We start from the raw sequence: 17050 nt of genomic DNA on the forward strand, positions 1-17050 counted from the left end.
GAGGCATCTTATCAGCTCACAAAATCACTTATTTATCAATATAGTTTATTCAAAAGAAATAACTAATATAAAAGAGTAACATTTATTCCTTCCTATGGTACAACAATACTCAATATTACTCAAGGAAAAAGTGGCTTAATTCTTTGAGAATGAAAGTCTCACAATTCACGAGATTTTGGAGGGACATGAATTCAGCCATGAGAGGAATTATATAGATAAATCTTGCTCATTTGCCCATTAAAATGGGGACTTGCAGACTGACTGGCTTACCAAACCAACCACCCTCTCCTTTCCCGTCGACAAAAATATCATTTGAATGTCATTTACGCTTGCTAACACCCCGGGAAAAAAAATTATTAAAAAAAATATAGCGAAATCTGTCCAACAAACACAACGGTGCTTTCCTATTGGTAAAATATTGTAGAATATAAAGCAAATAATCTCTTAGTTTTTAGTGGTTAGGACAAACTATAACTTCCTCCTCGGTTGGGCCTATTGACCTATGGATGCACATTCTTTCTTTCCTACGGTTCGTTTTGGAAATATATAGCTTCATCTGAAACTCTTTGGAAATGACAGAATATAAAACAAATAATCATCTTTTGGTTTTAGTGGATAGCACAAACTATGCCTTCCTCAGCGACAGGCATGTGATTTTGCGCGCTTTCTTTTGTCATATACGCTTCGGGGAAAACATAGCTACATGAAATTTTCGTCTTGGAAATGATAGTTGGTCCGTCATGCTCATCTGCTAATTATTTGCTTTATTTTTTAATTTTCTGTCTAGAGCGTATTTACATCGATTATGGTCCCGGACTTGACCAGTCACTAGGATATGTTCAATACAGCTTTCTAGCGTGGTTTACTGTAAGACTGGATACAGGGTTTCCTATCAGCTATGGTCACTTATACACCTATATAACAGTGAGTATTATGTTAAGTACAATATATCAGTGAGGTGATGCCATGTTTGAGTCTAGTATTGTGAATCTCAGCGGGGGGGGGGGGCGCTTGATGCGCTCTCACAAACCCAGTGCTACTCGGGTTGGAAACCGGGTCTGACGTTCCACATCCCGTTCGAGTTACTCATGTGACCATATACATAGGTCAGGTAGAACCTTATCTCTGATATACACAGAGCTGAATTTGGCACCAATTAAGAGAGCATTTTTTTCTGTTCGTCTCCATAGAGGTAGCCTCTTTCATTTAGGGCTCTGTTTATTTTGTTGATTTTTGCATTAATTTGAGGTTATATTGAATTTAGTTGTTAACACTGTACTCTGTATATTTCAAGGATCTTGCTAGACCTTTTTCATTTCATATTTTGGTGAGTTAGCTCAGTACTTAGAAGTTGTATTCTATGTATCATATCTGAACTTGCTCAACACTGCCATTTTCAGTTTCCTGTTTTGCACTCATTCCTCTATTCACTGTCTATTTTACTCATTGTTCAGGCAGTTCAGTTTGTACTTCACTTCTGCCTCTTTAATCACAGACAGTAGTGGCATTCCATCTACAATGGAGGTGATTAAATTCCTTAAGTTCTTCTTTTGTGTATCATTGATTGTATTTCTTTTAAATGTTAACCATGTATTCACTCTGCCTTCTGATGCCAGAGATACCTATTCATGTTCTGTTATTCCCACTGGCGTAAATCCGTGTTGATGGGTGGGGGATGACTGAAATATGTTGGCATTTTTTGCAATCATGTATTAAGATATGCAAGAAATTGTCATTGATATGTCCACAGTGGTGTACCGTGGGTCACTACTCTCAGTCCTCCATTTATCCTGAACACTCATCTGCTTCTGATCTCGCCAACATATTCAGTGAATTCTTTTGCAAGAGTATCAGTGATATTGTGTCCTCTTTTGCACCAAACAGCTATTCAGTATTGTACATAAACTCTCCACCCCCTCTCAGTCCTCCATTTATCCTGAACACTCATCTGCTTCTGATCTCGCCAACATATTCAGTGAATTCTTTAGCAAGAGTATCAGTGATATTGTGTCCTCTTTTGCACCAGACGTTCCTAGTGATCAACAACATCCTGTGTGCTCTTTGAATTGCAAACTGAGTGAGTTTACTCCAGTGACTTAAGTTCAACTTTGCCATCTCATCAAGTCTTGATCCTCTTCCAACCTGGTTGCTCAAAGACTATATTGACGAATTTCTACCGCTTCTCATAAATATGATCAATTCATCACTCACAACAGGTGTTGTCCCTGAATCATTCAAATCATCACTAGTTCTTCCTCTGTTGAAAAAGCCCAAACTTGATCCGAATGACTTTGGCTATTATCGCCCTATTGTCAATCTGCCATTTGTTAGCAAGGTTTTGGAGAGAATCGTCGCATCCCAGCTCACATGGCTCATGTGCTATGTGGACAGTCATCATTTGCTTCCTGAGAAGCAGTCAACATATCGCAACTTCATTCAAAAGAAACGGCTCTCTTGAAAGTACTCAACGATCTACTGCTTACCGTCGACAATGGTAACGAGGCTGCACTCTTTCTACTGGACTATTATGCGGCATTTGACACGTTAGATCACTCAGTGTTGCTCTGGCGTCTTGCACATGACTATTCCATTACCGGACCGGCTCTAAATTGGATTGAGTCATACCTGCAAGATCGTACTCAGCGGGTGATTATCAATGGAACTTGCTCAGCACCTTTCGCTTTGAGCTGTGGAGTCCCCCAAGGGTCTGTTGTGGGCCTTCTTCTGTACACTGGTCCTCTCGCAAAAATTATCACTAACCTTCGGGGTGTGAGTTATGCCATGTATGCAGATGACACGCAAATCTACATATCCATGGCATCCGACCAGAATATATATGCTGTTAATCTACTGAGTGACTGCCTCAAGGACATCAAGGTCTGGTCAGCGAAGAACAGACTCCGTCTCAACGAAGCAAAATCAAAACTGGTACATCTTTCATCGCAATTTAGAGCTACGTAGCCTCTACCAGACTTCAATACGGGAGAGGGTATACTTATTGATGCCTGACTCCTTCGTCTCATCCCATCTAGACTATTGCAACTCCCTCTTTGCCGGCCTCCCAATTTCTTCCATCTCCCCCCTCCAGCGAATCTTCAACACCGCAGCAAGAATGGTAACCTTGAGCAAGAAACACGAACACATCACCCCTATTCTCCGATCACTTCATTGGCTTCTGGTTCACTCTCGCATAACATTCAAAATCCTACTCATTGTATACAAAATTACCCATAATGTGTCACCCAAATATCTCCAAGACCTTATTTTACCTTTGTTCTTCCACTTCTGCCAGATCCCTACGTTCATCATATTCCAATAATTTGATTCATGGCCCTCGCACTAAGATCCGATATGGTGATCGTGCATTTTCTGTAGTTGCTCCCACCCTCTGGAATAAACTCCCAACTCATATTCAAAATGCTCCATCCGTGTAAATTTTCATATCGTCACTTAAAACTACCCTTTCTCATAACTTGTTTTCTTTTTATTTTTTTTATTGTTTTAATGGATTGACTGTTTATTATTATAATCTGCCAACCTGTGCGCTTTGAAACACCAGTATAAAGCGCCCTACAAAATGTATTATTATTATTAAGCATGTGCCTTCCCCCTTTATGGCGTGGTACTTGAGGAATACAACCCTTGTATTGGAGTTAACAGGAAGAATGCACGTACCACGATCGATGATCCCACTACAAATCCTCCATCCATCTCTCAATAAAATACCTTGGACGAGAATATTGCCTAACTATAAGAAGTTCAAGTAATAATTTCGATAACGAAACGTGACGGTATTATTCTTCCGTTTCATCTCATCATTACAGTGTACATCAACGGGCATGATACATTTTTCGAACTACTATCCAAGTAGCTATCACCTGTACAAGTACATCAACCCGTCGTCATATAACCTTTTTGATATCTACCGCGATCCATCTATTGCGGTATTTGGTGCACCGGTCGACCTTTACCGCGGTAACCCAAGGATCTATTATCAGGTAAGTCATGCAAGTACATCTTTCGAATTAGTATCCACGTAGCTAAACCCTATACAAGTACATCCACCTTCCGTCATATTAAGCATTATTTGTTTATATCTACCGCGATGCATCTCTCATGCTATTTGGGGGCACCGGTTGACCTTATGCCGCGTTAATTCAAGCGTCTACATGTATTATCAGTTAAGTTATTCAAGTATATAAATTTATTTTGAACTACTATCCGCACATCTATAACCTCTACATAGCCAGTCATTAGTATGAGCAATATAGGGCTAAGTAGCATATCACAATAGGTTTACACATTACCTTAATGCTTAATGACAAAGTTACTGCGGTAGAAAGTTAACTAAGTATTGATTATTTTGATTCATTACAGAATTATGGAAGTGAGTATCTGTCTTGTGTTAATTGGTTTATGGTTTATGAAGAAAAAAAAATTCAATCTGTAAAGAACAATTGAACTGGAAATTAGACATATTTTGTCTAAATTAAATCACACTTTGAATTGTACTTTATCAAAATAAATTATGAACCTGAATGAAACATCAAACCATGTCTCTTTGTGTGATTATTGACTTTTGCCAGCTCTATCTTAACTTGCAAAAGAACCATAAAATTATCAGTAGTAATCATAATTATCTTCATGAAATATCTGCATTATTTTCCTAGCAAATATTCAAGAAAAAGCTACACCAGTAATCCTTTTGATGTTTGTACTGGAAAATAAATATCCAGGAAAATACAATAAATTCAACTTGAATTTAAGTATAAAAATTTCACTTGACAAATTGTAAATCCTACTCAAAACAACTCTTTAAAAGTTTGCTTAAATTCTTTTGACTAACCACATTAAATTGCTTTGGTCTAGTTTGATTCATAATACACTCAGTTATTTCATAAATCTGAAATGCTTGTATAATATCTCTGTCAATAATATTCCATAGATATATAAGCTTTCATGGACATTGCTACTCATTGCTTTATATAACAATGCAAATTTAGTGTGCTAACTTCAGTTTTGGTTTCATGTCCCAAATCTACGTAGCTTACATAGGCCTATCCCTCTTTCTATGCAAAGAAACTGTTATTTCTTGAATAATTATCATCAAAATAATTTCTCCTCAACTCAATTATTTCTTTCCGTTCTCCTTGTCATTGACAAGTATAACACAATGAATTTTATACCATTTTTCATACAAGTCTTGTCGCGTTCTGTTATCTATACAGCGACCTCACAATATGCAAAATTTATGCAAATGAACATTTAACCACGTGAACCTAAAGGTTTTCTTCACTTTCATTTTTACATTTTAGATAATTGGTTCAGAAAACCTTTTAAAACAATATCTAAGCACACTTACTTCTTTGGCAGGAACTACGAACTTTGTTTACATAATACTATTTGGACAAGCTTCATCCTAGCCGGAATCTGCTACTTTTCGGAGAAATTTCAGGCCCTCGGTCGAAACTTGTTGCTCGATGTTTTATGACATGTTTCGAAGCTGAAGTTTTAGGCCGAAACCGATTTTTACCTATAAACATATATTATGGTATCTGCAACAAATAAATAGTTTCGATCATCGAAACATCCTCCCGCCCCACCGGATGAGGAGACTTTTTGAAACCTTGAAATTTCTCAAACAAATATATATCACATGACATGGAAATGAATAAATACATGTATAACATATCAATAATTTTCAAAGAGTTGAGCTGAAATGAAAGTTCAGTCTCAAAGTCCTTAATTTGGTCAATATAACCTTCTGTTGGGTAGATAACCGCTAGTTTTGTAATGGGTCTACGATAATCTCCGGAAACAGTTTTTAGCTTCACATTTCGAACTTTACCATCAGGTCCCGGATAAACCTGAATTATTCTTGCTATAGTCCACTTTCCACGGATTGCATTGCTCTCTGCAGTCATTACAACGTCACCAACTCTAACGTTCCTTCGATCTGTGTTCCACTTTCTACACGGTACTAACAGTGGTAGGACGTTTTGAGACCACTGCTTCCAAAAAGAATCCACTATTAGCTGAACGAATTCTACGCGATCGCGAGGATTCTTGGTTTGCTTAAATGGACCCTGTCATGCCTGTGGGACATTTCTAGAAGACCTACCTAACAACATATCTTTTGGACACAAATAATTTCCATCATCTGGGTCATTGCATTTCCGTCCTATCGGTCTCTCATTCATAAGGTTAGCTACTTCAAGAAAGCATGTATACAACTCAAATGGTGTGAGCACTTGCTCACCAATTGCTTTCTTGATTGATATTTTGGCACTTTTAACAAGAGATTCAGCGCACCCATTTTGGTGGGGTGCATTAGGGGTGATGAACTTCCACTGTATCCCCTTATCTGCACAGAAATCTTTGAGCTCATCTTCACTCCATCCCGATATCATCTCGCGAAGTTCGCGTTGAGCTCCCACAAATTGCGTTCCATTGTCGCTAAGGATCTGAGCTGGTCGTCCCCTCACTGATAAGAATCTCCTTAGGACTTGGAGAAATTCCATTGTTGAACAGTCAGTTGCCATTTCCAGATGAACGGCACGCGTATTTACACTTGTAAAGATTACACCATAATGCTTGGCCCTCTTAATACGACCAACCTTTACTTGAAAGGGGCCAAAATAGTCACAGGAGGTGTAATGAAATGATGGAGTGTGAGGTGCGACACGATTACTAGGTAAATCAGCCATCTTCTGGGTCTCACGCTTGCATTCTGTTGACCTGCATTTAACACAGCGATGCTTGACGGTTTTTGCCAAACGATGTCCTTGTAAGATCCAAAACTTGCGTCTCGCCTTGGCGGTTGTCGTCTCAACACCTGGGTGTCCAATCTCATGAACGTGACGTGTGAAAAGTAGAGTTATGTGATGGGAACCTGGGAGTAGAGCTGGATGTGTAGATTCATATGATGTCACTAAGTTCTCAACTCTTCCTCCTACTCTGATTACTCCTTCGTTATCAATGAAAGGAGTAAGGGTTCTGAACTCTCCTCTCTCAAATCTGCTTTTCAGACCCTTTTGCGCTTCCTTTGTCCAATATAGCTCAGCTTTCTCCAACTCTGCTGGGGCTAATGTCACATCAGCTTCTGGCATGGATTCTTTCTTGAGCTTTGACTTGAGAATCCGTACAAATCTGAGAACGTAGGCAGTCACTCTGACTAACTTTCGCCAACTTGAGAAATGTTCAGATTCGATGGGGGCAATTGATGTGCTGTTGACAACTAACACTGTCTGATTAATCTTTCGTCATTCTAGATTCTCAAGACTCTGGTCGATATTCACCTTGTCTACTGGCCACTCTGTTTCGTCGAGATGCAGGAATCTAGGACCGCACTTCCATTCTTTCATAAGGTCGTTTACTGCGATTCCTCTTGACACTTTGTCTGCTGTGTTATCTTCACCAGGTATATGTTTCCAGCTTGAGGGGTCAGTGAGAGTCTGAATCTCCCCTATTCTGCTTGACACAAAAGGCTTATATATCCTGGCCGAAGACTTGATCCACTGTAGAGTTATCATGCTGTCCGTGAAGAACATTACTTTCTCAACTTCTAATCTCATCTCTTCAGTGATCGACTTGTACAGTCTGGCAGCTAACACGGCGGCCTGTAGCTCCAGTCTGGGTATTGTCAATGTCTTTAATGGTGCTACCTTTGACTTGGATGCAACAAAGCGAGTCTCGAACTTGCCATCTCCGGTTTGCCACCTTAGATACACACATGCACCATAAGCATTTTCTGATGCATCAGAGAAAATGCACAACACTGATTTACCTTGAGCTTCAGGAGGTGTTAGACATCTTTCGAGAGATACTTCATTCAATCCTTTCATTTCCTCGAACAGAAGCCTCCAGTCCGCATCTTCTTCTTCAGTAAGAGGATCGTCCCAGTTGTAGCCTCTTTGCCACAATTTCTGCATCCCTATCTTGGCTCTTACAATCACTGGGGCAGCAAATCCTAGGGGGTCATATATGTGGGCGATTTGACCTAGGATTTTCCTCTTGGTTAATCTTTCTTGACTCTCTCCATCTAATCTTGAATTCAGTACACTGTCTCTCAGCTTTACTTTGTAAGAGAAGGTGTCATTTTCTCTGTCCCAAACTACTCCTAGGACCTTCTCCTCAGCTATGTCATCTAGTAATTTCATCTTTCCTTGGGTGAGGTCTCCCACATCAGATTCATTGGAAATCCACCCTTTGACTTTGAAGCCTCCGTCATTTAACACTTCATCTATCTCTGCACTTAGTTTCCTGGCTTCATCTACAGTCTGTACAGAGTCGCATATGTCATCCATATACACATTCCTTTTCAAAACAGAAGCAGCATGAGGATGTGTACACTCTCCTTGTTCTGCTGTAAGCTTCAGAGCAATCTGGGCGATTGCAGGGGCTGGTTTGTCACCGAAAGTGACAACCTTCATCATGTAGACATCAGGTTCTCTGTTTCCATCCATGTCTCTCCATAAGAACCTATGGACATGTTGATCTCTCTCAGGAATTGACACACGATGGTACATCTTGGAGATATCCCCACACAAGGCCACTTCATTTTCCCTGAATCTCAAGAGCACTCCGACCATACTGTTCAAGAGATCGGGACCTTTCATCCAGTATTCATTTAACCGATGACCTTGGTAAGATGCAGAAGAATTAAACACAATTTCGATAGGGGTGCTCTTTTTTTCTGGTCTTACAACAGCATGATGTGATATGTAATGAACTGGTCCTTCATACTTCTCGATGTCTGCTGCTGTGAGTTTCTTAGCAAACCCCATTTCTTCCAGTTCATGGATTTGCTTGTTGTACGCTTCCGCGTGCTCTGGGTTTCTATATAGTCTTTTTTCAGTTGACTCAAGGATTTTCACTGCTTGACTCTTATTATCTGGGAGTTCATTAGGATCCCTTTGCCATGGATAGCCAATTTCCCACTGCTTTCCTTTCTTCTGTGAAGAAGCTCTGATGATCTCTTCCTCTTTCTGTTCATCAATGGTTAACTTAGTCTCTTGGCACTGACAACTTACACCTTGAGATTCCATTCGCCAAAACTCTGACAAGTCTGGACTCTGAACTGCTACATGAAGGACATTGACACATGTGGTTCGCTTCTCTGTGCCACCAAAGATCACCCATCCTAATGGAGTCTTTCTTGCTATGAAGTTACCTCTCTTCTTTAGTTTACCACCTACTATGTATTTTGGATGATCTATTCCAATCAAGATCTCCACTGGCCCACTATCTCTGTTCAGGTTAGGGATATTAAATTGATCTGCGAGGTCTTTCAGACTAACAGCTTCTTCCTCTGTTATTGAAGGGACGCCGACAACTTCAATAATCTGGTGTTTCTTGGTTGTGTTTGCTTCTCTAATCGGCACTCTATATCTGAAAGTTTCCAACTCTTCTTCAACGTCGCCAAGCTTTTTGATTGTGATGCTCGTTTTGGTGCCTTTCAACTGGAGTCTCTCGGCGAGTGAATTTTTGATCAAACTAACTTGTGAGCCGCTATCTAACAGGACGTTTGCTCTAGTATCACTGTCAACGTCTATGGATAAGATTGGCAGCAACGATGCTCCAGCTGTAGTCGCAACGTTAATGTCATTTTACCGCTCTCATTTTCCATCTGTTGACTGGCTTCAAAGTGCAACAAAGGATGGTGATAGTAAGTGCACCCTTGCTCTGGACATTTCTGCCTTCTCCTACAGTTTGCCATGTAGTGGTTTTTCCCTGCTTTCTTTAGGCAGCTAAAGCAGCATCTATTCTCCTTGAAGAACTTCAGTCTTTCTGGGGCAGCCATAGAGATTGTACGCTTACACTGATCTACCCAGTGTTCATCAGTCTTGCAATGCCAGCAGCGATGTTGTCTCTGAGCTTTGTCTCGTGGCTGCTCTTCATGGTATCTATCACTATGGTCTGGTTTGCTCTTTTCTTTGTATGACAAATGATGAACATTTGCTGACTTTCCTTCACTTTGCATCTGTGATCTCAATGGTGCTGACGCTCTCATCCTAGCTTTCATTTCTAGGTTCAGCCATGTCAACAAAGTTTCAAAGCTTGCAGCTTGCTTCTCTGATTCTTGGTATCTAAACCAATTCTTCCTATCAACAGCGCACATTTTTCTCTCTATGGTTGCTAACATGTGACTGTTGTCCATGTCACCCTTCTTTCCTACTAGCTTAAGGATGTTATAGCTTCTTCTAACAAGGTTGACAAACTCACAAAATTTGTTGTCTTCGTTCTCTTTCAGTGGTTTGAATTTGCTCAGGTCGTTGATTATTGTATCTGCAACAATTCTAGCATCTCCTGATACATGGAATCTAATAGATCCCAGGCAGCATCATAATCCTGACCTATACCTTGGATTAAGTCGTATGCACGGCCAACGAGACAGCTTCTCAGGATTGTCATTGCATCACGTTTTCCATAACGCGAATCAACCATGTGAACGAAGTCTGACTTGAATATCTCATAGTCCCGAACATCTCCAGCAAACTTGGGTAACTTCGGCTTCTCCACCTTAAAATTGCATCTAGCATCTGACATACCTGGAGAAGTGTCTGGGTTCTGCAGTGGAGGGGGATACAAGATTGCCGATTCTGGAGGTATAGGAGACCCTCCCTGCATTGGCGGCATCTCTAACTGTGGTAGTACTTGTTCTGTTGGCGTCTTGACTCCTGAGCTGGTTTGAGAACAGTAATCTGTAACCTCTATCTGCAGTTTCAGGAATTCTTTCTGGCAATCATCCATCCACTGTTCCTCTATCTCAAACTCAGCATCATCATCAATAGTCATAGTAAAGTTCTCATGGGCTTCTTGTAGGTCTCCATATGCTTGCTCAAACTTGCTGTATGCAGACTGAATTTCTGGCACTTCTCTGTTATTGTTAAGCAAGATCTGAAGACCGTTACTGTGCCTGGTAAGCCTGGCCTTCGCTCCCCTTCTCTTGAGTTTCAGCGACTTCTTGTCCTCCGCCATCGTAGTAACAACTCAGCGAAGTTCCACCAGAAATTGAATAGTATGGTTTATGGTTTATGAAGAAAAAAATTCAATCTGTAAAGAACAAACAATTGAACCGGAAATTAGACATATTTTGTCTAAATTAAATCACACTTTGAATTGTACTTTATCAAAATAAATTATGAACCTGAATGAAACATCAAACCATGTCTCTTTGTGTGATTATTGACTTTTGCCAGCTCTATCTTAACTTGCAAAAGAACCATAAAATTATCAGTAGTAATCATAATTATCTTCATGAAATATCTGCATTATTTTCCTAGCAAATATTCAAGAAAAAGCTACACCAGTAATCCTTTTGATGTTTGTACTGGAAAATAAATATCCAGGAAAATACAATAAATTCAACTTGAATTTAAGTATAAAAATTTCACTTGACAAATTGTAAATCCTACTCAAAACAACTCTTTAAAAGTTTGCTTAAATTCTTTTGACTAACCACATTAAATTGCTTTGGTCTAGTTTGATTCATAATACACTCAGTTATTTCATAAATCTGAAATGCTTGTATAATATCTCTGTCAATAATATTCCATAGATATATAAGCTTTCATAACCCTGGACATTGCTACTCATTGCTTTATATAACAATGCAAATTTAGTGTGCTAACTTCAGTTTTGGTTTCATGTTCCAAATCTACGTAGCTTACATAGGCCTATCCCTCTTTCTATGCAAAGAAACTGTTATTTCTTGAATAATTATCATCAAAATAATTTCTCCTCAACTCAATTATTTCTTTCCGTTCTCCTTGTCATTGACAAGTATAACACAATGAATTTTATACCCTTTTTCATACAAGTCTTGTCGCGTTCTGTTATCTATACAGCGACCTCACAATATGCAAAATTTATGCAAATGAACATTTAACCACGTGAACCTAAAGGTTTTCTTCACTTTCATTTTTACATTTTAGATAATTGGTTCAGAAAACCTTTTAAAACAATATCTAAGCACACTTACTTCTTTGGCAGGAACTACGAACTTTGTTTACATAATACTATTTGGACAAGCTTCATCCTAGCCGGAATCTGCTACTTTTCGGAGAAATTTCAGGCCCTCGGTCGAAACTTGTTGCTCGATGTTTTATGACATGTTTCGAAGCTGAAGTTTTAGGCCGAAACCGATTTTTACCTATAAACATATATTATGGTATCTGCAACAAATAAATAGTTTCGATCATCGAAACAGTTACTAATATTTGCTAAAGACAAACCATGATAATCACTGATTCAATGAAGCGAATTAATATAAAATGTTCTGTTCATCTATCCCCAATCTAAAATGAAGACCAACTGCAGTATTATGTAATATATATAGTTGGGATTATCCCCTTTTTAACGCTGCATGAATCGAAAAGAGAAGTCCATCCCAACAAAAAATTGATTGAATAAAAAAAAATTCAACAAGCATGACAATGAACATTTAAAATGATTGGTTAACATTGGTTTGACTTTAAAAAAGATCTGAGCTAGAAGGTCACACTTGTCATGCTTGTCACCTGTGTATGTGATATGTTACAAAAATGAAGCCCAGAAAAAATTGCATTCGAAAATAATTATTTACTGCTTGAAAAATTGAAATATAAAGTGACCGGAAACACCATCTTAATTTCATCCGATACACTTATGTGTACTATTTAGGTGTTTATAAGACGCAAATTTACAAAATCGGGGTTTGCCTTTTTTTTAATCAGCTGCTCACAAAGTTAAACAATACCTTTAATCAAAATCGGATGTAAAATAAGAAAGTTATGACATTTCAAATTTTTGCTTCATTTCACAAAACAGTTATATGCACATCCTGGTCGGTATGCAAATGAGGAGACTGGTGACGTCATCCACTCACTATTTCTTTTGTATTTTATTATATGAAATAGGGGATATTCTATTTTTCTCCTCATTGTCAAGTGAATCAATGATTAATTCCTCACTGAACATATGGAATGAGCATTGTTTTATACTATGTGATTCAGTCAAGTTGGTCGTTATTGTCAAATCTATAGAAAATGAAATATTGTAGAATTCAAGCAATAAAAGACGAAAGAAATAGTGAGTGAGGGACATCATCGACTTTCTCCTTTGGGTTGTGCATATCACTGTTTTTTGAAAAATAAGACAAATTTTGAAGTGTCATAACTTTTTTATTTTACATCCGATTTTGATGAAATTTTCAGCGTTTTGCTAGTTTGATTTTGCTCTATTTATTCAAATTAACATTTTCTGGGGTGAACTTGACCTTCAATATTTAAACACATTTAAGCGCAGAACTACTAATAATTCAATCTTCGAAGAAGGAATAATATTTGAACTAGAAACAGAAACGTACTTTAAATCAGCCGACTTTTTTATTTCCTGAAAATGGGACAACACTAATTTAGCGGTTAAAAGTTGAATAAAAAAAATGGGAAGTTTGTTATAAATAAACGTGGCAAAATAAAGACAATCAATTTATGATAATATTCTGGTAATGTAAGAATACTAGTTTAATGTATATTTTACATGTCAAAATTATTATTAATCATTAATTTATTATTATTAATTTGTTATTGTTATCGTTAGTTTTATTATCATTTTTCTTTTTTATTTTTCTTATAACTATTTTTTACATGTATTATTATTAGACCATTTACAACTGCTAGATGATTATAATTTCCATCACTGTCAGTATCAATATAAACATTAGTATTGATACTATAATTGCTATCATTATCGTGATATTTTCTGTCCTTTATCATTACCAGTTAATTGTTGATGTTATTGTTTATTTTATCATTATATCACCATTCCCATTGTTTGGTAGGTATACGACATCAACAGGGGGTACGGAAACTCAGCTGCTCTTCTCTCAGCGGTACAAGAAAGACTGTATGCATCTCTGTCACTTCCGGCAGGGTTGGAGTCCTTCCGGTTTATCAATGGAATCAACTTTATCTGCAAGGTCACGTGGCAGAATGTGCAACCTCAGGGGTCGGTGCCAGGACAGGAGGTAAAGTTGGAATTATATATATATATATATATATATATATATATTTAATTCGATATCACTTTTTGGAAGTCAAAATAAAGGAAAGAAATTTCAAATAAGTAAATACAAAAAGCAATAGAGATTAAGATAGGCCCAGGCCATGACGAATTACCATGATTACTGTCGATGCAGGGCAGTAGAATAAAACTTAATGTACAATATCGGTATGTCTAACAGGTACATAACTTATACATATAAAATATATTTTTAAAAATGATTATGTGAAATGATAAATAACAGCCAAAAGTGAGGGTAAATATTAGAAAATACAGAAAAAGAAATAACAATACCCATATATATTCATACAAAGTTTACAAATAAGCATAAACAAATATCATGAGTAATTCTGACCACAATACTAAATCTGATAGGCCTACTATTACGATAAAAAATTATGGATAATAAACAAATTGTATACCATGTCATCAATGTCAATATGATATCTAAATTTCAATATGTACATTATAGACTTAGAAAGAAGAAGGAAAGCAATAGAAAGGAAAGATCTGGAAAGAGAAAGAGGAATGGAGACGGAATGAGGAGAGGAGAGAGGGGGTATAGGAAAGGCGAAGAGAGAGAGAGAGAGAGAGAGGGAGGAAAAAAGGGGGGGGGGGAGAAATAATGAACAAAATCAGTTATTGCTCCAAAAGATTGTAGTCGCCCCAGGTGGATTCGTCCTTTGCATAATATATTGAGAAAAATAAAAACAACCGCCATTTTACTCAAATTATCTCTAATCGGAAAATATATTGTACGTCTGGCCTCGAGTAAAGAAAAAAAAAGATTTGATTCGTTGGGTGTTTTCTTTTGAAAGAAAACCCCTTGACATGCTTGAACCAATTTCAATGGCTAGGAAATCTACTCGGTAGCCATTATTCTTATTTTGCCAAAAGTAGTCTTTTTTCAAAAGTTCGATACACGACCAAGAAAATGATAATATTCAACGTTTTAATTTTAAAAAAGGCCGTGATTTTCGTTCAATTAGTGGCTTTTTTTTAAAAGAAATTCTGCCCTATCGTATACCACATTGTTTCCATCAGTTTTTGGCTACCTGGCGAAATTGGAAAGATGGAACTTATTCTACTAACTGAAAATTCGATGGTCCCATCACTGTAAAACAGGGAGGGGTAAAGTATCACCAGTTGGACAGATGTCCCTAGAGGACTACACCCTAAGGTTTTGAAATTGCACCTTAGAAATTGAAAATAACACCAAATAATCTGAGTATAAGTAACAAATAAAGGCAGGGGCGGATCCAGCTTCCGCCAATAGGGGGAGGGGCGATTTTTTCACCCATATTTTCCCGATCGGCCGCTCAAAGTTGATTTTTGTTTATTTCTTTGAAGGGGTTGTCCCAGTGGCGTAAGGGGCCAACAATTTTTAGGGGGCTCGATATGGCGAATTGCGTAAAATTATTAATAATAACAAAAAATGACATTTTCATTAAAAAAATCCGAGTTCGTGATAGATTTTGACATGATATTTGGAAAATGATATTTATATATTACCCTTATCCCTTTCATTTTCTTTTTTTTCTTGGTCATGGAATGCCCATGTCCTAACAGTCATTTCTTAGCTTAAACTTAGTATAATAATATCATAAGCCCTTGTTTTTAATAGTGGAACGCGAAGTGCAAACTATTTTTTTTTATTTCATGTGTTTTGTCCTGAAAATTGAACATTCTGGGCAATGTTTTTTAACCTGAAGAAGATGCGTATATAACCTAGAAATATGCATTCTGGCCTTGTCGCTAACTGACCTGTTAAGGACGTCTTGCAGTTAGCCATTAAGATGATACATATTTCAACCAATAAATAATGTGAGCGCGAAGCGTGAGCTAAAAAATTTGAGATTCCGACCTCAAAAATGACGTTCAATGCACTTTTTGTAACCATGAAAGGTATAGGTATATATCCAAACAATTGATGCGAGCACGAAGCGCGAAAGAAAAAAAATTCAAACCTAAAAGCGGCACACTCTATTCATGTTTTATAAATCATGAAGAAGGATGGGTATAATTTGGTATCTTCCTATATCAATAATGTGAGCGCAAAGCGCGAGCAGAAAATTTTTGATATTCTGATCTAAAACAGGATAATTTAGCACATTATGAATAAAGATCAAGCTGCGTATTTCAGTGAACATGCTTGCGCATGTTTAAGAGTTAGACAGATTCTGAATATATTTTATTTTTTATCATGAAATAAAAATTTGATATTCTATATGAAAAGGGTCAATTTAATCACTGTGTAGGGAAACTGTGAGGTGGATGTGGATAGCACTCAAGAAATGATGCGAGCCGGAAGCGTGAGCTGATATTTTATTATCATTTTGACCTAGGATCGGGACATTCTAGGCCTAAGGACGTTTTGTCATCATATGAAAATGATGACTATCTTCATATTCCTCTCTCTAAGCGCGATATGAAACTTGTCGATATCCCTTTCTGAAAGGGGGACAAGTCACTTACTAGGAAATCCTAAAAATATATATAATATTAATAATAACAAGCCTAATGAATGGGTTAATTTGTTGACATTGAGGCCTGAAAACTTGATGTTTAAGCACTTTGTATTCATGAATAGGATTCAGTGGTTGATATATTTTTAACACATAATAACAGAGCAAATCGCGAGCAGATTTTTTTTTTATTTTTATAAATTATCATAAATGCGGGATTTTAATTAGTGTGTTATAGAATTGATATATAAGTATTCATAACTTACTAATCAAAATACGAGCGCACAGCGCTAGCTCCCTTTTCATAAACCTATCCTCCAATTAGCCGCCTAAGAGTAATGCGGATAATTCAATAAAAATTGCGTTCATAAACTCCGAAAATAAGCCGCATTATTTTTACGAGCGCCCGTCCTGAAAAAGGGGGATAATCGCCATGACAACTGGACACGCCCCCTCCAATGCGGTTGTGTTGGAAAAGGGTGACCTTGTGACCGCACCATGGCAATTATCCGCATAATTTGGAAATGCGTTCATAAACTCAA

General features: G+C 37.6%; 3 protein-coding genes across 3 annotated transcripts in view; 1 reads left to right on the plus strand and 2 right to left on the minus strand.

Moving 5' to 3' along the window:
* Positions 1-6089: 6089 nt before the first annotated feature.
* LOC121421973 lies at positions 6090-7109 on the minus strand. The gene has a single exon (XM_041616774.1). The coding sequence runs from the start codon at positions 7107-7109 to the stop codon at positions 6090-6092; it is 1020 nt and encodes a 339-aa protein (XP_041472708.1).
* A 153-nt stretch (positions 7110-7262) lies between these two features.
* LOC121421974 lies at positions 7263-10159 on the minus strand. The gene is made up of 2 exons (XM_041616775.1): positions 9613-10159; positions 7263-9550 (listed from the first exon to the last, which is right to left on the minus strand). The coding sequence occupies exons 1-2, from the start codon at positions 10157-10159 to the stop codon at positions 7263-7265; spliced, it is 2835 nt and encodes a 944-aa protein (XP_041472709.1).
* A 1009-nt stretch (positions 10160-11168) lies between these two features.
* LOC121421976 (mucin-like protein) overlaps positions 11169-17050 on the plus strand; it is a 31581-nt gene continuing 25699 nt past the window's right edge. The window contains exons 1-2 of the mRNA XM_041616776.1: positions 11169-11180; positions 13823-14008. Of these exons, the coding sequence (XP_041472710.1) occupies positions 11169-11180; positions 13823-14008 (198 nt within the window). The remainder of the gene's footprint in view (positions 11181-13822; positions 14009-17050) is intronic.

The sequence above is a fragment of the Lytechinus variegatus genome, chromosome 9, assembly GCF_018143015.1.
Source record: "Lytechinus variegatus isolate NC3 chromosome 9, Lvar_3.0, whole genome shotgun sequence".
Classification (NCBI taxonomy): domain Eukaryota; kingdom Metazoa; phylum Echinodermata; class Echinoidea; order Temnopleuroida; family Toxopneustidae; genus Lytechinus; species Lytechinus variegatus.

Bases quoted from the DNA above. Each gene is read 5' to 3' on its own strand.
- LOC121421974 (XM_041616775.1), bottom strand. From the start codon at position 10,159: ATGGACAACAGTCACATGTTAGCAACCATAGAGAGAAAAATGTGCGCT. The intron at 9,551-9,612 runs GTAAAATGACAT...TCTTATCCATAG, and splicing joins ACAGATGGAAAATGAGAGCG to ACGTTGACAGTGATACTAGA.
- LOC121421973 (XM_041616774.1), bottom strand. From the start codon at position 7,109: ATGCCAGAAGCTGATGTGACATTAGCCCCAGCAGAGTTGGAGAAAGCT.